This window comes from Mus pahari, chromosome 7, assembly GCF_900095145.1.
Source record: "Mus pahari chromosome 7, PAHARI_EIJ_v1.1, whole genome shotgun sequence".
Lineage (NCBI taxonomy): Eukaryota > Metazoa > Chordata > Mammalia > Rodentia > Muridae > Mus > Mus pahari.
Window position 1 is genome coordinate 42,339,719 of NC_034596.1, and position 21,189 is coordinate 42,360,907.

The 21,189-nt window shown below is 40.4% G+C and overlaps 1 protein-coding gene across 37 annotated transcripts in view; it reads left to right on the forward strand.

The window, feature by feature from the left end:
- Positions 1-21,189, forward strand: part of Nrcam (neuronal cell adhesion molecule) — a 266,233-nt gene that overhangs the window by 221,291 nt on the left and 23,753 nt on the right. For 14 of the 37 annotated variants that reach the window (XR_003844257.1, XM_029541069.1, XM_029541067.1 and 11 more), the window contains 14 exons: positions 43-154; positions 1,593-1,759; positions 1,857-2,004; positions 3,655-3,779; positions 4,211-4,240; positions 6,198-6,299; positions 8,590-8,787; positions 8,885-8,955; positions 10,053-10,278; positions 10,766-10,881; positions 12,438-12,642; positions 14,801-14,923; positions 15,534-15,719; positions 17,063-17,098. Coding sequence is in view for 36 of the 37 variants with exons in the window: in XM_029541069.1 (XP_029396929.1) it covers positions 43-154; positions 1,593-1,759; positions 1,857-2,004; positions 3,655-3,779; positions 4,211-4,240; positions 6,198-6,299; positions 8,590-8,787; positions 8,885-8,955; positions 10,053-10,278; positions 10,766-10,881; positions 12,438-12,642; positions 14,801-14,923; positions 15,534-15,719; positions 17,063-17,098 (1,845 nt within the window). In the remaining variant the exon portion in view is untranslated. The remainder of the gene's footprint in view (positions 1-42; positions 155-1,592; positions 1,760-1,856; positions 2,005-3,654; positions 3,780-4,210; positions 4,241-6,197; positions 6,300-8,589; positions 8,788-8,884; positions 8,956-10,052; positions 10,279-10,765; positions 10,882-12,437; positions 12,643-14,800; positions 14,924-15,533; positions 15,720-17,062; positions 17,099-21,189) is intronic. The other 23 variants (XM_029541074.1, XM_029541077.1, XM_029541094.1 and 20 more) reach the window with 6 other exon arrangements.

The window sequence follows — 21,189 nt, forward strand, 5'->3', positions numbered from 1 at the left end:
AAATGTATCTAGTGCTCACTGTACCTTTTAAAACTGTTGTAGCTGAACCACCTCGGATTCTTACACCGGCAAACACACTGTACCAGGTCATTGCAAACAGGCCTGCTTTGCTAGACTGTGCCTTCTTTGGGTCTCCTATGCCTGCCATTGAGTGGTAAGTAACGGCTCTATTTGATTTTTGATAGTTAATTCTAACTATGTCTGTCTTTAGTCCAAAAACAAACAGAAAAAATACAGTGCACAGACCATCATATGGTAGTACATTTAATCTTTCCCAAATGTTTATTAACTACCCACTCGTTGGGTATAATAAATGCTTTCATATATGTAACATGCATAGTACCAGAATGCTCTGTTAACTATATATAAACTATTTTTAAGATTTAGAGCTGCCGTATTTCACAATGCCATGGGCACTGCATGGAACTTTATGAATAGTATCTGAAGGTCACTATTCACATGGTTAGGAAACATATTCTTGACAATAAAATACCTTGAGGTTGGGGCTGAAGAGTGGACTCCGTGGTTGAGAATACTTGTTGCTTTGGCAGAGACCTAGGTTTGATTCCCACGACCCAAATGGTGGCTCTCAACTCCCTGTTAGTTGAGTCTGGGAAAGTCTATGCCCATTTCTGACCTTCAGGTATGCATGTGGCGCACATACATATAACCAGGGAAAGTGTTCATTTACATAAAATAACAAAATAAATCTAAACTAAAACATCATGGAGCTGGAGGAGAGGCTGTGTGCTCTTACCTCCCCTCCGACCATCCATTTTCACATACCACTCCTGGGAGGAGTCCTTCGGTTGCTGCTAGTTTATTTTCTTTAAAAGAGCTAGAACAGGCCAAGGGGAGGATGTGTGAGGAACAGTTGGAACAGATCTGTATTGACCATCGGCTACTGAGAGGAGAGTGACAGCAGGCTTAGGGTAAAGGTCTCTCCAGGTCCAGCCTTAACCACAAAGAAGAGAAACATGAACACAGACAGACTTCCTAGTGAAGATGAGGACATTCACACTGAACTCAGATGGACTTTGTCCCCCGTTCAACTGTCTCTACTTCTCCTACCTCACATACATGTTTTCTTTCCATCACCTGAGCATTTTCTGATCTTACTTTTAGAGTATAATCCACAGCCTTGAAATAAAAATGTCTTTAAAATGTCATCTTACAAATGGGAGAAAAGCATATTAAAATATATTCTTTTTTGTGCCTATTTTGTCATCTATTCAAGGATAAAATAGTAATGTCCATTTAATTATGTATCTCATAAAATTATAGCCCATTGTATTTAGTTGTTCTAATTCTGCAAACTCCATTTATTTTTTGAACGCTCCTATTTTGTGTACATTCTTTGTACTTTCCTCTGATGTCTCAGAAGAGTTGCTTGTGGAAAACTCTTCAGGTTTTGGACAAGACTTTTAATTTTACAACTTGAAAAGTGAAATCTCAACACATGTTTTCCTGACACTTTATAAATGAGCAGAAATCTAACCTCTGTAACCATGCAAAATGTCTTTGACCTTGACACTTGCTGCTGGCCACATTCTGTGTGTTTTATTCTCACTCTGGTAACTTTTGTAATGAAGGTTTAAAGGGACGAAGGGAAGCGCTCTTCATGAAGACATTTATGTTTTACATGATAATGGAACGTTAGAAATTCCTGTGGCCCAAAAGGATAGTACAGGGACGTATACTTGTGTCGCAAGGAATAAATTAGGAATGGCAAAGAATGAAGTTCACTTGGAAATCAAAGGTAAGGCATTGTTAATGAGACTTTTTCCAAGTACTATATGACCTGGAACAAATTATCCAGCTTTGCCAAAATGAATAATGATAACTTTGAATCTTAGATCCAACCAGGATCATTAAACAACCTGAATATGCAGTCGTCCAGAGGGGGAGCAAGGTGTCCTTTGAATGCAGAGTGAAACATGACCACACCTTAATCCCCACCATTATGTGGCTGAAGGACAATGGAGAGCTGCCCAATGATGAAAGGTATGTTAAGAGTCTTTCTTTCCTCTTTCTTCTCTCTACACACTGCTCTTGGTGAAAGGCTTACCGACATCATGTTTTCATTGTTTGAAGTCAGCTGCTGCCCACAAAATTATGAGATACATATTTCCTTCCTATTTTGAAATACATAGAACTAAGAGGGTTTGAAATGATAGCCTGGGAACGCTGGGCTTTGGTTGCTGATCTCCTATGAGGTCTGGGATGTAAAAATCCCCTCCAGATTTTGGACGACATCCATGGTTGTATAATGTTAGTGTTGAAGTCCAAACACATGTTTTAATCTGCATTTTACAAATAAGCAGAAATTCCCATCTCCATCATCAGGAATTCATCCAACTCCGTGCCAGTACTTTAAAGAGTTAAAAAAAGAAAACTTTATAAAAATTTAAACCTAACAGCTGCAGAAGGAAAAGAAGTCAAAACCAAGTAAAGCATTTAAAGGAGCACTTTCAGTTCTGTAGCTGGGAATCGGACAAAGATCGTGGTATTTCTACCTGAGGCCCTCAGATTGAGCTAGTAAAACCATTACCGCGGCCACGAGTGGTACCCACTGCTAGGAGTGTTGTGTTCTGAGAGAGATGGTTTCTGTGGTTCCCTTGCTGTTGCCCTTAGCCAGGGCTGACTAAGTGGTGCCCTGTTGCTTGCTATTGGCTCCACAGTACTTTCTGGCCCTTCTCTCCTGTGCTCCAAGTTCCCTTTCAGGTAAGGCTTCATCTTGGCAATTTTACATATGAGATCTGAGGTGGTAAAGAGAAGAGAGCATGAGGAAATGACCACCATCAGGTTAGGTCAGCTGAGGTTTGACTTGAAATTACTTGGAAGATCGTTTACAATGTCTGCAGCCCCATTGGAATACTACACAAATCCTGCATGCATTGTGCAAATAACTTCTAGAAAACTCTTAGTGGAGAATGATGATCTAGCAATGAGAAAGATCGTGATATTTTTCATAGTTTCTACTGTGGGGTTTTTTACATGTAAGAGGAAAAAAAACCAATGCAAAATTTCTGCAGCAAATAGTACCTTGTATTAAAAATTCTTTTCTTTTAACAATAACCGCATAACCCTTAGCAAAGCAGACTAGTTGGAGTAAATATGGAACCCTCCCGCTCACCTCAGGATGGCAGCAGTAACTTTCATCAGTTACAAAAGAATTTTAGGACTGGAGAGATGGCTCAGCAGCTAGGAAACACTGAGTGCTCTTCCAGAAGACCTGAGTTCAATTCCCAGCAACCACATGGTAGCTCAGAACCATGGGTAATGGGATCTGATGCCCTCTTCTGGTGTACTTTTATAAAAGTTATAAAAAATTTTACTTTAATTAGCATGCCATAATTGTACATATTCATGGTATATCATGTGACTTTTGGCCCCATTCCGAGAAGGTTTCTGCAGAAGCTCCTAAGACTCCATAAGCCTGACTGAAAACCGTTAGAGTTAATATCCATCCTACTCAAATGTTTTTCAGGTTTACTAATTACTGAAGTGACGTATAGGGGTTCACTCCGATTGCTGAAGTGTTTATCATCCCTCTTTTTAATCAAGCTCACAGAGACCTTTGCCTGCTGGGAAGACAGTTGTCAGCCGTGTCCAGTTGTCATTTCGGTGGCTTTTCATGTGTTCTGTTTACAGGTTCTCCACTGACAAGGATCATCTGGTGGTATCTGATGTAAAGGATGACGATGGTGGCACCTACACATGTACAGCCAACACAACGCTGGACAGTGCTTCAGCCAGTGCTCTGCTCAGGGTTGTCGGTAAGGGCAAGAACAAACACACTGTGGGCAGGATCCCCATATTAGATGGAAAAGAAAGTTGTAGATACTGAATATTTGTTTGTTAAATTTTCATGACTATGAGGGTGAGTGGTTTTCTTCTCTCAGAGAGGCCTTTCAGGAGACAATTTCCATATAAATGTGCTCTGTGTAGATATACAGACTGTGACAACATGGTGGAGGTATATATTTAATGACATTTATTTAAAAAAAAAAAACTGAGAAAAGTAACCTCTAATCTAGACTCAGAGGGGTTTTGTATTCCTAAATTGTCACTACCGGTTTGTTAGCGTCACACCTCACAGCTAAGGAGAGAGCTTAATTAAAAAAGTTATTATTATGTTGCTTTTGTCTTCTTCTATGTTCCCATGACTAATTTTGATTAAACTCCTTTATATTACTGTCCTTTCTAGCTCCTACTCCAACTCCAGCCCCCATTTACGGTAAACTAATGAGCCTTCGTTTTCTGTCTTCTGTCAAATAATTTCCCATTTGCAGACATCTCCTTCTCTTCTCTGTATCATCGTTGCACTTCTTTAAAGAAAACGGCTGTCAGTTATCATGGGCTTCACTTACCATAGTCAATTATTTCTTTTTTCTTTTCAATTATTTCTTATAACATTATAGTATATTATAAGGTTAGACTATTTTGCTGATTGAATTTCCAGTTGTTTCTAAGGATTTTATTTGATATTATAAATTTATTCTGTCTTATAAAAATCCCACTTTGACAGATTACCTGTATGGCATGGTAGCATAGATCATTTATCACAAATCCTTCCGCCACATTTTACAGAATGAAAGCGGTGTATCTTAGAATCATTCTGAGAGTTGGGCTGTACTTGCCTCTTAAGACGTGTCTAGGAACTGGGGAGATGACTCAGCGGATAAATGTGCTTGCTGAGAAAACAAGAGGACATGAATTCAAATCTCCTGCACCTATACACAAGCAGAACATGGCAGTTCATGCAGTAACTCCAGTGCTGAGAAACACAGACAGATCCTAGAAGCTCAGTAGACAATCCCACAGCAGACATTAGCCTTTGTCCTCTGTGCTCTCCCACATGCGTGTGTGCACCTCCACACTACAGACGCCCACACACAAATGTAACACACCAATATCCACAATAATAAGCATTAAAGAAATATTATTTTGCTTTGAGATTCCATTTCCAAGCAGTGTGCACCTACGGACAACACTGATGTTTTATGTCGGAGAAACTTACTCATTTTGTGTTAAAAGTCACCAGGGAATGAACAAAAGAAGGGGCCTAACAGTGCCCTGTTATTTTTCTGAGTCTGGAAAATAATCAGAAATTATCTCCAGAAATTTATTTAGAAAACTCATCTTGGGCTGGTGAGATGGCTCAGTGGGTAAGAGCACCCGTCTGCTCTTCCGAAGGTCCGGAGTTCAAATCCCAGCAACCACATGGTGGCTCATAACCATCTGTAACAAGATCTGACTCCCTCTTCTGCAGTGTCTGAAGACAGCTACAGTGTACTTACATATAATAAATAAATAAATCTTAAAAAAAAAAAAAGAAAACTCATCTTTATTCAACACATAACTATCAGACATGATTTTGTAGCATAATCTCAGCTAGATTTTACATAGAATCACACTAATCATTCTCTTAAATGATTACCTACCCTCTGTGGACACATAACACTGCCTCACTGAAGAGGGAAAAAAAGATCCCATATTTATATGTCCACTGGTCCCCCAGAACTCAGATAACCCTTCTAGAAGAAAAGGGTTTTGTGTGTGTGTGTTTGTTTGTTTGTTTTTTTTTTTTTTGTTTTTGTTTGTTTGTTTAAGTCTCAGAGAAGAGAGTTAATTTTGAAAGCACAAATGCAGGAGGCAGCCCTGCTTCTCAGTGACCTAAGGATGGCTGTGCATGCAGAGACCTCCCTCTCCTTAAAAAAGCAGTCCCCAGGCGCCTCCAGATGGAATCTTCCCTGGGTCTCAGAACACTGACAATCTCCTGAACAGTGCATGCCACTTTCCTGCATTTGTCTCTCTCAGCCCTGACTGCTCAGTCCTCCTTGTCTTGTTGGAAATGAAGCTTTGGTGTTATTTCTGCCTGTGTTCACTTCCGCTCATTTCTGCTCATGAGAGGACACATACTGAGCGTGCTGAAGACAGGCTCTGCTTCACTGGATTTGGCAACCCCCTAATTTGGGGTCTCTTGAAAAGCAAGCAAGCAAGCAGAAGTCCGTGATGGGTTGGCTTGGGTGTGCAGTGTTCTCGGCAACCTCAGGTGTGTCTGTTTCATTTCCATCGCATGCTCTGTGACCAGTAAAAGTGATGTCTCTAAGGTGTCCCTCTGTGTACAGTATCACAAATACAATAAAGCTGACTTTCAAAAGGACAATCATTTGTGTGTGTTTGCTCCACAGATGTCCCGAATCCTCCCTTTGATTTAGAATTGACCAATCAACTTGACAAAAGTGTTCAGCTGACATGGACCCCAGGCGATGACAACAATAGCCCCATTACAAGTATGTTGCGGTTTGGCTTTATGGCTGGTAAACCCAATGGCCACTCCTGAAGCAATATCTCTAACAATTGTATGATGTATTGCCATAATTCCTTGCAAATGCATTCATCGGCATTTTCTTCATCACTGATGTTAGAACCAAAGTATGATGCTCTTCAGAGATAGAGCCATGCCTGGTTATAGCGTTTGGTACAACCTATTAATTCCTGACAGTGTTAATGAAGCAATCACACTATCATTTGTGTTTAAGATCCCTTTGTATGTCTCCACTGTCCTGGTTAGGGTACTGCTGTGATGAAACACCATAATCAAAAGCAACTTGGGGAGGAAAGGGGTTCTTTTTTGGCTTAGAGTTCCACATCATTGTTCATCATAGGGGGAAGGCAGGACAGAAACTCAAGCAGGGCAGGAACTTGGAGGCACAATCGCCTACAGAGGCCATGGAGGGCTGCTGCTTACATTTATTTTTTTCTTTTTTGGTTTTTGGAGACTGTGGGAAGTGGGTATGGCCGTGGCTGTGGCCCACGTGACCCAAGACGGTGTCCTGGCTCATTGCCAAGCCCCGTGATTCCCTGCTTGTTTACCAAACACCTGATTATGCGTACCTGAATGATCACGCGCACCTAAGTGATCACATGCACCTGAATGATCACGCACTGCGCATCTGGGTGGTCACTTGCTGTCTGCCTGACGCAGAGCGTCATACAGCATGGTATTGAGTCATTGGCCAATCAACGCGCACCCTGTCTGCGTGCATGGCTCGTGTACAGAACATGCTGAATGATGATTGGATGATGAAGAGTGATGAGAGCCGAGTGCAGAAGGTGGAAGGGGATAAATTGGGCAATCCCCCAGAAGAGCATGTGAGCGTGTGTGCGGGCACGCAGCAGAAGCTAGGGAATAGAGCTGAGGCAAGAGCTGCTGTAGAGAGAATAAAGGAAGCTGCAGTGGGAAGCTGCAGAAGCTGCTCAAACCCTGCCTTGGCTTATGTGTCCTCTTTGCCCCACCTCTGCGGGATGGAGGTCAGGGGTGTGCAACACGAGACAGGGTTTCTCTGTATAACCCTGGCTGTCCTGGAACTCACTTTGTAGACCAGGCTGGCCTCAAACTCAGAAATCCGCCTGCCTCTGCCTCCCAAGTGCTGGGATTAAAGGCCTGTGCCACCCCCACCTGGCCTGCTTACATCTTTATTAAGAAAATTTCCTACAGGCTTGCCTACAGTGGGGCCTCATGGAGGCCTTTTCTCAACTGAGGCTGCTTTCTCTCTGATGACTCTAGCTGTGCCAAGTTCACATAGAAATACCCAGCATAGACACAGGAGATGAATCTCGAAGTAAATATTTAATCCGCTGCTTCTAATGGTGATAATGTCCAGTCTAACTATTGGGAATCTGACCTTTTCTGACCCACAGTTTGTAACAGAGCTGCTTATAGACAATAGGTCCTCATCTTAACATAGGTGCTTTTTTTCCCATCACTCTTTGCCACGAAAGGACACAATCCAAAGTGTCAGCTCCTCACTTTGATGACATCAGTGGAGGGAGAAAAAATCAGATAAGAGATCAAAGCATTTGGATATAAAAATCATGTATTAAATCAGGATATGATAGGCTTCAAAGCTTGATGCAGAGTATTCCACAGTGTGTGTGGGTCATGTTTGGCTACATATGCCTCACTGGTAGGCATGTAGCATGTTTGTAATTAAGTTGCTTCAACTGAAAATCATGAAGCAATGGGGATTCTTTTGCATGTGTCTTTATACCACATGGGTCATCACATTTGCTCAAAATCAATTGCTTGAAGTACCACTCCTCAAAGACGATGTATGTTAGAAATTGTTAGATAGTCCCAATTGTCCTATATACAAGTGCATCAATTTACATATCCCAGGAGGTCTGAGAATGTGTCACACTCAACAAAAGATGTTAAATATTTGATTGCTGTCAATCTTCCTAGTGAAAAACTGCTTCTTAGCTATATTCACTGTAGTAACTTCTTTTTATGACAATAATTGAGCATCATTTCATATATTGAAAATTCCCATTAGAATATGTGGATCAGGTCTAAGCAGTTTTAACTAAGCTGAGCTCAGCATGATAGGAGAAAATGCCAAATATTGCACGGACTTCAGTACTGAACTCAGAATATCCTAACAGGATATTTTTTTTTTTCTTGCAAAAATCACTCGTGTCTGGCTGCTCTTACTTGCCACAAGATATTTCTGGCAACCTGTCCCTATGTTAACTGAATTCATTGTGTTGGGTTTGTGTTGTGTGTGCTCTTGTGACCAGAATTCATCATTGAGTATGAAGATGCAATGCATGACGCAGGGCTGTGGCACCACCAGGCTGAAGTTTCTGGAACGCAGACCACAGCCCAACTGAAGCTGTCTCCCTATGTGAACTACTCCTTCCGTGTCATGGCAGAGAACAGCATTGGGAGAAGTATGCCGAGCGAGGCATCAGAGCAGTATCTTACAAAAGCCGCAGGTAAGGCTGGAACACATGGAGTTGACATAAAATGGGAGGGTTTCCATGCCTTCGGGAGAGCTGACGCTTGCTCATGGGGACTGCTTCATTTTTTTAGAACCAGATCAGAACCCCACGGCTGTGGAAGGATTAGGGACAGAGCCAGACAACTTGGTGATTACATGGAAGGTGAGCCATGAAGCCTTCTGTTTGCCTCCACCTTTTTTATACTGTGCAGAAAAGGTTGTTTTAGAATAATATCAGTGTTCATATTCCTTTGGACCCATTGTGGAAAAAAATCTTACCTGTATTTAGAAAGGAACTTTGTATAGTAACTAAATAGTTCTTTCTCTGTGACCAAAGTGGACAGGTGAGAATCCCAGCTTTGGTAGTTGTTGCCAATTGCCAAGTATCCGTCAATCATCTGTGGAATGATGGGAATAGGAACACAGCGGCTTAAGACTGAAGGAACTAATGTATGTGAAATGCTTAGCATTATGCCTCACACGAATATATGCTGAAAAATGCTAGCTAGCCATTATTATCATCAGAAAGACCATCTGGAAGATATGCATCAAGCTATTCCCAGTAGTCAAATTGTTATTACAATCATTCTTACTTACATTATCTGTGTGTTTTAGATCTGAAAAGTTAATAAGTAAAATAGAAATTTTATTTGCACAATGCTAAAACTTTAGATATATGCATCACACATTCTATATGCATATTTATATGCACATATGATAGAGTAGACAGACCCAATTTATTTTACTTTTTTTTTTTTTTTTTTTTGGTTTTTCGAGACAGGGTTTCTCTGTATAGCCCTGGCTGTCCTGGAACTCACTTTGTAGACCAGGCTGGCCTCTGCCTCCCAAGTGCTGGGATTAAAGGCATGTGCCACCATGCCCGACCCAAATTTTTAATAGAAAAGTAGTTTGTAAGTTTCCATCTCTTGGTGGACAATGATGAGCTATGACACAAACAGGAATATATAAAGTAAATCTAGATAACTAAAGCGTTTTAAGAGTCACCCACACTTACTATGGGGCCAGGCTTTGAAGGTTTATGTGTTTTTTGCTACTTTAGAATTGTGATTTACAGCCTTTGACACAGAGAAGCAGACTCTGGATCTCATCACATTTGAGAGAAGGGAAGAGGCCCCTGGAGACGTGGGCATTTAAGAGCTTATATTTTAGCGTTTCAGCATGCACTTACTTACATCTAGGAACTGGACTTGTTATTCCTGTAAAAGGCTGTACAGTCATTCTGTTTGGCTTTTCTCATAGCCCCTGAATGGTTTTCAATCGAATGGGCCCGGCCTCCAGTACAAAGTGAGCTGGCGCCAGAAAGATGGTGACGATGAGTGGACGTCTGTGGTTGTGGCCAATGTGTCCAAATACATTGTTTCTGGCACACCAACCTTTGTCCCATACCTGATAAAAGTTCAAGCTCTGAATGATGTGGGGTTTGCTCCAGAGCCAGCTGCAGTCATGGGGCATTCTGGAGAAGACCGTAAGTGTCCCCTGCCCATGCATTCTACTCTTGCCTAGATGGACAGAGCTCCCAAGGTACAAACTGAGGCTATTTCCAGAGGTACCCAAGTTAGCAAGCAAGAGGTAACAATCATTTTGCTTATTTCTCTGCATTTGTACGGCCTACTATGTGATAAATAGCGACTGAGTGACAGGGGAATAGCTTGGTGGTAGAGCACTTGCCTATCACCTACGGTTCTGGATTCTGAATCCAGAGCTTGCGGATGGGGTGAGGGGGGGAGTGAAAGTTCACAGTATTAAAGTTGCTTTCATAGAATCAGATGAATGAATGATGAAATTCTAACTGTTAACCATCAACAGTTTGTAGGACAGGACTCTCTGATATAGTGTGGCGTGTGCTTCAAGCTCAAGCCAAAGTTATTGAATGTAATGACATTTTTTTTTTCATGAAATAGAAAAATAAAAGCTATTTGAGTCTTCGCCATCCTTTCTCATCTTCTTCCTAGTTCCAATGGTGGCTCCTGGAAATGTACATGTCAACGTGGTGAACAGTACGTTGGCAGAGGTGCACTGGGACCCTGTTCCTCCCAAGAGTGTCCGAGGACACTTACAAGGGTACCGGGTAGGTGAAGGGAAACACTTTGTGTTCTTAGTAGCAGGGCCATGGTGAGGGCCACTCGTCACATATACCATTTTAGGTTGAAATGATGTGGTTCGTCCGTTCCTGCATTTAGGACTTCACAAGATTATTTTCTCCCTGCTCCCAGTCACACCCAAAGAACCCAGCTACAATTGACTTGAATTCTCACTTAAGAAAAACAAAAAACAAACAAACAAAAAACCCAGCATGTTAAAGCGATATTTCCTCTATATTTCACAAGTTTTCCACCTTTTTAGAACCTTCTGATGACTGAACAGTATAAGTGAAATAAGGCAGACTGATTTTTTTTAAGAACTAAAATGTAACAAATTACACCTACTTTAACAATAATGTGGAGAACACTAGTAAATCGGATCATAATTTAAGACTCTATATTGCATAACTGAGTCATTCTATAATCATTAATTATCTTTATTTTAAAAACCACAGAAACATTGTTAGAGATATTTTTATTCCTATACCTAGAGAACCCCATGTACACTTACATCACTACTTTGATTTGACACTGACCCCTAGAGGATTCTTTTTGTACTGCACCATATTCTCTCTCTCATTCCCCCCCCTCCACCTGATAGTGACCAGATTCTGCATATGCTAATTTATCTTGGGGGAAAAAACCCAACCCAACCCAAACCAAACCAAACCAATGCCTTTATATTCCTAAGAAACCTTCAAGAAAATGAAATATACAAAAGTTCTTACCTTTTGACCAAAGTTAGGCAACACCTTTTTATCTTTCTAAACCTGTGCCTAAAATGTAAAAGTACTTTTGATGAGATGGTAGTGTGTCTTAATAAACTAACCTGAGACCTACAGTACAGGGTCATTATAGCTTTGGAAGAATCCCTCGCTAGCCCATGAGCCCAGTGGTACTACAAAAACAGTAATAATAAAAGCCTCCCTAGGGTGAGAATTAAATTAAATGATGTGCTGTGTGTGTATAACCTAACAAGAACATATAAACAATAGGCAGCAAAATTTATACAAGTAAAATACTGGAATATTTATTATGGTCATTTTTCTCATTCTGGAGAAAACCAAGTAAATCCCATTCTATTTCACTCATTTCTTTTATAGTCCTCCAACACAATAAGGAAAAAAAACACAGATTTATTGTGTGGCCCAAAGTTTTGTCATTATCTGTGGGCTTCTGTCTCAATTGCTAAGAACCAGTATCCATTAGTTTTACTAATATTCATGTAAAACGCACCGAGATATCTATCTGAAAACCAGCAGTTCAACTTAAAACAAACAAACAAACAAACAATGGTACATTATGTGTGCTCACACCCCTGTGCACTACTACAAGTCCATAGGATGAGTGAGAAGGGAGAGGCCCGACCACAGTGTATGTGTGGAGGTCAGAGGACAGCTTTGTGGAGTTGGTTATTTCTTCCTCCTTTTATGTGAGTTCCAGAATCTAACGGGGTTTGGCAGGCTTTCAATACCGGCTGGTTTTGTAATCGTGGTTACATTGACGTCCTGTGCGTCCCTGACTTTGGTTCTTGCCACTTCAGATTTACTACTGGAAGACTCAGAGCTCCTCTAAAAGAAACAGGCGCCACATTGAGAAGAAGATCCTCACCTTCCAGGGCACCAAGACGCACGGCATGCTGCCAGGGCTACAACCATACAGTCACTATGCTCTCAACGTCCGAGTGGTCAATGGGAAAGGGGAGGGCCCAGCCAGCACGGACAGAGGCTTCCATACACCAGAGGGAGGTAAGGAATGGCTGCGTCCCGGGGATCAAGGAGCGCGTGGCACATCCTGAAAGGTTTTGCACTACAGAAGGCCCTCCATGGAAAGAATACTCTGGAAGCAAAGTGCACGATTAGAAATAATCACAGCACACGCAAAACTGGAGAAACGTCACTCACACATGAATGGAAGCCACACATAAAACTTCAGAATGCAGAATGCTGTCTCCAGATACCTTTTTCCCCTTAAAATTTTCCTTTTCATGTAAGGTATCTGAAACATTGCTAATGTAGTGTGGGAGTCATCAGCTTTCTGAGCTGAGTCACATTCTGTATCTTCTCTAAGTGTCAAACTCTGGAAAGTGTGAGCGATGGGAGGAAGAAGTAAGAAAATACCCCCAAAGGAAGATATTTCGATCAGTTGGAGCTGGCTCACGTGCCTTCGTGATTTCTTGTATCTTATAAAGTTGTACCGATTTAGAAGGCTACAAGTCTTATATCAGGTGTGATGGAGCCTGCAATCCCACCCAGCGCTTAAGATGCTGAGGCCGAAGGAGCCTTTCCACTGTAATCTCTCACCAGTGAGATAGCCTTTGGATAGCTCAAGGGGTCAAAGAAGAGATAAATGGGATTAAATGGGAGGAGAATAGTTTGTCTGAAGCCACAAAGCTATTAAAATAGCATCCTTCTACCAAATGCAAGTTGTTTAGCCAGGATGAGAAAAGAGATATGGCAATGGGAGAGGACCCACATCATGCATGATCTTGGATGCTATGGATACTAACTTGTGGGGCAGAAGCTCTCAGTCTGCAGGCTGTGGTGGTCCCTTCAGGATCTGCTGAGACATTTAAGGAATACCGTGAACCTTCTGCAACAACACAATCATGCAACACGTCAACATCTTTTAAAAGAGAAGAGACCTATGATCTTTAGAAGTGAAGAACCAATTAGGTTAAAGTTTAGAAGCCTGTGACAGACACGATTGCAGGCCTGGGCAAAGGACAGGAGCAGAAGGATGAAGAAATGTATATGGTTGAAAAAAGGTTTCATTGCCAAGATTTAGCAACCCAGGAGATGGGAAAAACACAAAATCCCAATTGATAGTCTGGTTTCCAGCTATAGTGAAGGAGCTATGGTGGTGTGGTGTTAATCGGTTTCTAGGGGATATGGCAGAAAGGCAGCATCCCGATGAAGATCAGCCCCCAAGCCTCTTAAAGATAGAAATGGAAGACTAGGCCCATTTCCTCTGATAATTTGCCAACCTCTGTCCAGGAGACCTGAAGAAAGCCCTTGAGCCTCCTCCATGCTGGGGTAGGGGTGAGCCAACATATGGGGCTCTTGGCTTTCAGTTTCAGATCCTGGGAAGCTGTGAGCTCTTGGAATAGGCACAGCTCAGGCATTGGGCAACCCAAAGCCCATCAGGGACTTTGTGGAGCCACCTGGTTTGTTTGGAGGCAGGGGTGGAAGGACAGTACAGGCCAGAACACAGTTCCCTCTGAAATGTCTGCTTAGGAAGGCCTCCTTTAGCAACCCATTTGCTTTTACAAATTGTGTTAAGTGCTGCCTGCTTTAAAATAGTTTGAGTCCCTATAAAGGCAGTCTATGTATTTTGAAAAGATGCAAATACAGAAGTGGATGCTCACAGTCATCTATAGGATGGAACACAGGGCCCCCAATGGAGGAGCTAGAGAAAGAATCCAAGGAGCTGAAGGGGTCTGAAACCCTATAGGTGGAACAACAATATGAACTAACCAGTACCCCCCAGAGCTCCTGTCTCTAGGTGCATATGTAGCAGAAGATGGCCTAGTCAGCCATCATTGGGAAGAGAGGCCCCTAGGTCTTGCAAACTTTATATGCTCCAGTACAGGGGAATGCCAGGGCCAAGAAGTAGGAGTGGGTAGGTAGGGGAGCAGGGCAGGGGGAAGGCATAGGGAACTTTCAGGATAGCATTTGAAATGTAAATAAAGAAAATATCTAATAAAAAAAGTTGAAAAAAAAAGAAAAGAAAAAAGATAAGAGTAGAAAGGAAATAAGTTTCTGCTACATATTTGTGATAATGTATTTTTAGCTGAAGCAAAAACTAAGCTGAAAACCAAACTTTAGGTCAATTGTATAAATAGGAGAAGTGTGTTTATTTTGAAATGTTTTTTTAAATGTGTTGACTGTTTGTTCTTATTAAAAGTCCCCAGTGCTCCCTCATCTTTGAAAATTGTTAATCCTACACTGGACTCTCTCACTTTGGAATGGGACCCGCCAAGCCACCCAAATGGCATCCTAACTGAGTACATCTTAAAATATCAACCAAGTAAGTCACCTTGATAAGGAAATGTTGGATTTTGAGCAAGCTCCTGTTGTAACATACAAGCGGGTTATTTCAAAATACTTATATATATATACCTTCAAGTAATATTCCAGAAAGAACTTCAGAGCACACCTGTTATGAAAAACTAATGTCTATGTTATTGAAAATTAAAGTCTATTTAGGATAATACAGGTTGTTAAGTGTAGTCCTGAAAGGACAGGTGTCCTATCATTAGGCTAGGAGACTATTATGTAGCAAGAAAAAATAAAGAGGAAGTCCCTTGACCACAGGATGCTAAGAGACGTATTTGGAGTTATTAACAGTATCAAACTCCATCAGCAAAGACAAAATGAAAACTGCTATTGTAATTCAACTGTAAAATTTCCCTAGTGTGGAAGCCAACCGAGAAAAATATTTCACTTGTTTATATCATACTATAGGTTACATTTTATTACTTAAATGGTAATTGGTATATTAGCCAATGCACGAGAAGAACTGTAAAAGACTTGTATAGTGGGAAGGCCAATTTTGGTTGAAGCAATGATCTTACAATAATATTCCTATGACAACTAACTCATGGGTAATGTGCTTGTCTGTCATTTCTCATTGACAGTTAATAGCACACACGAGCTAGGCCCTCTGGTAGATTTAAAAATTCCTGCCAACAAGACCCGCTGGACTTTGAAAAATTTAAATTTCAGCACTCGGTACAAGTTCTATTTCTATGCACAGACATCAGTGGGGTCAGGCAGTCAGATCACAGAGGAAGCCATAACAACTGTGGACGAAGGTAAGAAGGGTATGTATAAAATCCATATAATTACAAATATTGGGGAATTTAAAAGGCATTGAAAATGTATTCCTTCTCTTATGGAATATCTATCTTATCTAGTAACATACTTGATTGTAATTTCTCATCCCAATGAATGTAAAAATCAGTTATTTTGTCCAGCTGTTTGGGTATTTATTTTTAAAGCCTATATGAAACCTCTAAACTTACATTAAAATATTGGAGTAGAGGGCTAAAAAGATGGCTCAGTGCTTAAGAGCACTTATTGCTCTTGCAAAGAGTTCTTAGTACCCATACGTCGGCTCACAACTGCTTATAACTCCAGTTCCAGAGGATCTGACGCCCTCTTCTGGCCTCCACAGACACCTGGAATGCATGAGATACATAAAGTCATGCAAACAGACAAACGTAGAAAGAAATATTCTTTTAAAACATATTGGAATGGGAGTAAGAAATAACAATATTCATCACACAACTTCAAAGTTTGATGTAACTTTTTGCCTGTACACACATAGACATATGTGTCGATATATAATTCTAGTTCTACTCCTGAGTCACGGGAAATAATTTGCTTGTCTATATATTGATTTAGACTTTCTGGAAAGAAATAACAAACAATAATTAAATACTACACTTATTTTATGCTTAGATATAAACATTGGATTTTGGTATTTCATCTGCAGAGAAAGCAAAAAAATGTCCCATTAAACTGAAGATTTTCAATAGTCATTCAGAAGTTTTTGATTCAATGAAAAGAATCAGTAGTATAAACTGAGGCTAAGTAGATAACCCAGTAGTTCGAAACATGTTTTGTCTTATAGCGGATCCAGATTCAGTTACCACCACCTACATAATGACTCACAACCATCAATAAATCCAACTCCAGGATGTCTGCTGTCTTTTTCTGACCTTGGTGGGAGCCAGGCACTCATGCAGTACACATATGTACATACATGCAGGCAAAACCTTCACACATACAAGATAAATAAATTCTAAAAGTATTTTAAGTATTGTGGAAGAGTTTCTGGTTTTGCATGTCTCTAAACTGTAAAATTGCTTAACGACTATTCATCCGGTTATTGGTTATCTTCAGTAGCTTTTATAGCACATGAAATTGAAATTTCTATCAAAAAAAAATGGTTCAAAACATCCTAAGCCTTCTTAGAATAATGAACCTTAAGAAATGTTTAAGTTTTGGGACAGCAATGCATTGTCCCTGTGCCTGATGAAATAGGCTTTATTCTTCCTGCATGCCTTAGCAGTTGAATAAGTGCTTTTAAAATAAGTGTACATGCTCATGGGTGTGTTACATCTAACTATACAGTGTCCTGTTTCTGTTTCCCTTCATTAAGCTGGTATTCCTCCACCTGATGTAGGTGCAGGCAAAGGTAAAATAATTCATCTGCATGACTTTACTCTGTGTGAACTTTGCAATGTTAAATGTGGGGAAGTGCAGCATGGGTAAACTGAGGAACCAAAGTGTGCCCAGAACCACCAAAAGGAGAAGATCTGGGTCAATCATGGCTTTCAAATTAATTTTTACACCGTTTTAAAAGTAGAAAGTCACATGTTTAATTCTCCCATTTTTTTTTCTCAAGTCTTATACCCAGGGCAAATCCTAATTGTAGATTATGATTTTGGTTAGATCATATGGGACCAAAACTGTGGATTTGTCACAGATCTTCCATATGTCCATGCCATGTATGAGGAATTCAAATCTTAGATGAAAGCAGCCTACCAGGAATAGATCAGCTGAGCTTTCTGTAGCCACCTGACCTGGCCACCGTCCTCGGTGACACAGTATACAAAATACTCAATAGCATTACAACACACTATCCTTTTGACCTTTGATTTAGTGATTCCAAATAACTTATCCGAGTCTCTACAAGTGAAAGTTTCAATTCAGTCTGCATAGTTTGCCCAGCTGTCTCACTCCGCCTGCCTCTCACTCACTGCTCAAGTCTTCCCTTCCTGAACTGAAGCCAATGGTCTTCAGTGAGTGGCATCTTTTCTTTAGTTTTAGTTAGAGTTTAGTTTAGTCCTTTGTGTCCTAAATGCTTGCTGGAAGAAGGGTGTTTGATAACTTGTAATATTTCTTCCACCTGTGGCAATACCAAAGAGTCCCCCTTCCCATCTCTGACCTCTGGCTATTGATCCACCAGAGTCTGCTTTTAGAGAATAGGTATGTGCCTGCCTCTAAAATAGTGAACTGACCAGAGTCAGGGCTTGTCCTGGGCTGTGAGAGGCCAGGTGAGTTTGAACGGGAGTGAGGGAAAAGAACAAGAGAGCTCGGAGTCTTGTCTTGAGTGTGTCCACTCTTGTGAGCTTAGACTTGATATGTATTTTCAGTTTTCTTATAAACACTGCTTATATTCAGAAACTTGATGAATTACAAAAGCATATAACATCAGTTTTTAGAAAGTGAATCAAAATTATAGTAATTTTCAGTCATCCTAAATTGTATTTATGGTTTTAGACTTAAGAGAACAAAGTTGTAGCCGTTCAAAGCATCTACCCTATGTAGGCTCCCTCTGTTGTAGATGCACACCTCTTTCCTGGTGTAAGTATCACTGAAATGATGGGTGATTTTAGGACAAGCTATGCTGTGTAAGTTTAACCCAGGACTTCCATCGAAAGCCTGGTTCCCTATCCTGTGTGGCCAGCATGTCCCTGCAGCTATGGCCAGTGACAGCCAAGAACCTGTGCTTCCCTGGGACTGGCAGTGAAGCCAGTCAGAGCTCCCCACACTGGCTCATCATATTACAAGACAATAAACTCTGCTGTAAATAAGCTTAACTAAAACAAATCTATTTTAATAGATTTGTTTTTGTTTCTCATTTGATGTTTCTAAATTCAACTCTGGGCAACTAATGAATATAAAAATTAAAGACAGAATGTCTAAAATTAGATTAAGTTCTCAATATAAAATCTAATGGGTTTCAGATAATATAGGAAATAATATTTAAATAAGAAAATGGTGAATCTTTATATTTTTTATATTTTTACATTTTAATATTATATTTATATTTTATATTTTTATATTTTATTAGTACAATATATTTTTATATTTTTTTATTTTAATAGTACAATAATTAAATGTTGTTTACATAAAATAATGCTATTTTACCATAATGATATTTAAATTCAAGTACAGTTCATAATCCTAAATTTTTCTTCCAAGATATTTCTTTTTTTTTTTCTCTAATCTAACAATGATGAATTAAAGTGGCCAGATGATCATGTCTCATGTGATACTGGATATTGAATGCAGTGGCTTACATATACATAATGGTTCCCTGCCATTTTCTTCAGTACAACTGAGTTGAACATAGAGCTTTAGGATCTTCAGGAGTTTATTTTGATCCATTCCCTTGTTTGATTCAAACTCAATATTTATATAAGAATTACCTTGCTTGACAGCTCTTGTTTCATTTCTATGGCTCTTTATGTGATTTTTCATCTGGAGCTCATGCAGCTAGCCCCATGAAGGTTTAACTATGAAGTGAACCCAGACCTGAACAAAGTAGATGTAGGAGTTGTCCCCCACCCCACTGCTGGCAAATCTCCATCCCTGTATCCTAAAACTTTGACATTGATGCTCTGGACACCAGCCACCAGAACAGACTTGTATCCTACTTAGTTAATACAGGAATGAGGAGAAATTAGTAAGAGACAAGTCTACACACAGCTTAATTTGCAGTCACCATGGTCACCTCAGGACTGAGCAGAGAAGCCCCAAGGTGCAACAGCCAGTAACAACTCTCACTAGATGATGTTACCAGATCCAGTAAGTTAAAGGCTCAAGTTTTAAAGTTCATGCCTTTATTTGGGCTGAACAACAACAACATCCCAAACCACACACATGCATTTGAACACTCAGTGTAGCAGGTAATGGTGTCTCCTTGGCACAGGTAGCACAACAATTTTTTACATGGCACTGTGCATCACAAAAGTAAAACAAGACTTTGCTTTTCACATGGCTAAACTGTGGCAGCGAGATGCCAAGCCAAGAGTGGGAACAAAATGCTACATGAGCATTTATTTGGCTTAGCAAGGTCAGGAAAGGCCTCACAAAGAACTGGTTCTTGAAGACCAGTTTACTCTGGCAGGTGAGTCAAGGTTGAATTCTTGGTCAAAAGCACAAGCAAAGGCCAGGATTGGAAAGCTTGCAATGTACTGGGTGGAGAAAAGATGCCCTTGAGCTGTGACTAGAGCCAGTTGGAGGTCAAAGGTGAATAGCTCTTAACAACCACAAACATCTGTAGCCAGAGGCAAGTCCTTTAGTTTGAAGAGGGAAGTTTTGTAGTTTAGGAGTGTAATATGTAGGTTACTGTTAACATTGGTGGATGTTTACAGAGAAAGGTAGGCAGGGAGACCCTTGGGAAAGCCAAGATCAGAGACTTCACTGGGAGCCCCTAGTTGATTAGCTGGGATGCCCGGTGCTCAGTGAGCAAGAATATGGAACAAGGGGCAGCTAACAAAAAGATTAGAATTACCCATTATAAAACTGACAAAACAATATAACCCGAAGAAACCATGATCTTAAATGGGTACATGGAAGCTAGATACAGGTGTGGCAAAACTCTTAAGAATTACTAATTTTGCCAGCCTGGTCTACAGAGTGAGCTCCAGGACAGCCAGGGCTACACAGAGAAACCCTGTCTCGAGAAAAAAAAAAAAACAAAAAACAAAAAACAAAAAACAAGAATTACTAATTTTCTGTTTTCAGTAAAGACACTTAATACAGCTGGGAATACATTAGCTATTTAGAATATATCTGTCTTAAAATTAGAACTTTGTACTCTTTGACCAACATCTTCCTGTCTATGCAACTCTAGCTTCTAACAGTGAACTTTCTGCCCTGTATTTCTGTTTGACTGCTTTAGATTCCATATATAATTCGACTTTTCTTTCTATGCTGGTTTATTTCATATAGCGTAATGACCTCTGGATTTGTTATGTTGTAAATAGGGCTGTCTTCTTTTGTAGGGCTGAGTAGTATTCCTTCACATATATACCAGCTGTCATTATCTGCTAATCTGTCAGTAGATGTGTCCTTAGTTTCCCTGTCTTGCTTCATAAAGATGGATGGCTTCAGTTAACACAGGAGAACTGGCATATGTTTAGGAAATGAATTTGATTTCAGTAAAACTGGAAGTAAAAATGGAAGTATTCAAACAATCCAAAGAAGAAACACAGGGAAGTAAATGAAAAGAATATTCTGAGGCACTACTGTTTTAGGGCTGGCTAGATAACTTGTCAAGTAAATGTACTTGCTACCAAGCTGATGACCTGAGTCCAATGCCCAGAGCCTACATGGCAGAAAGAGACAACCAATTTTCACAACTTGTTCTCTGACCTCTACACATGTGCCATATTGTGTACAACAACACCACCAACAACAACACACACACACACACACACACCACAGACACACACCACACACAAACACACACACACACACACACACACACACACA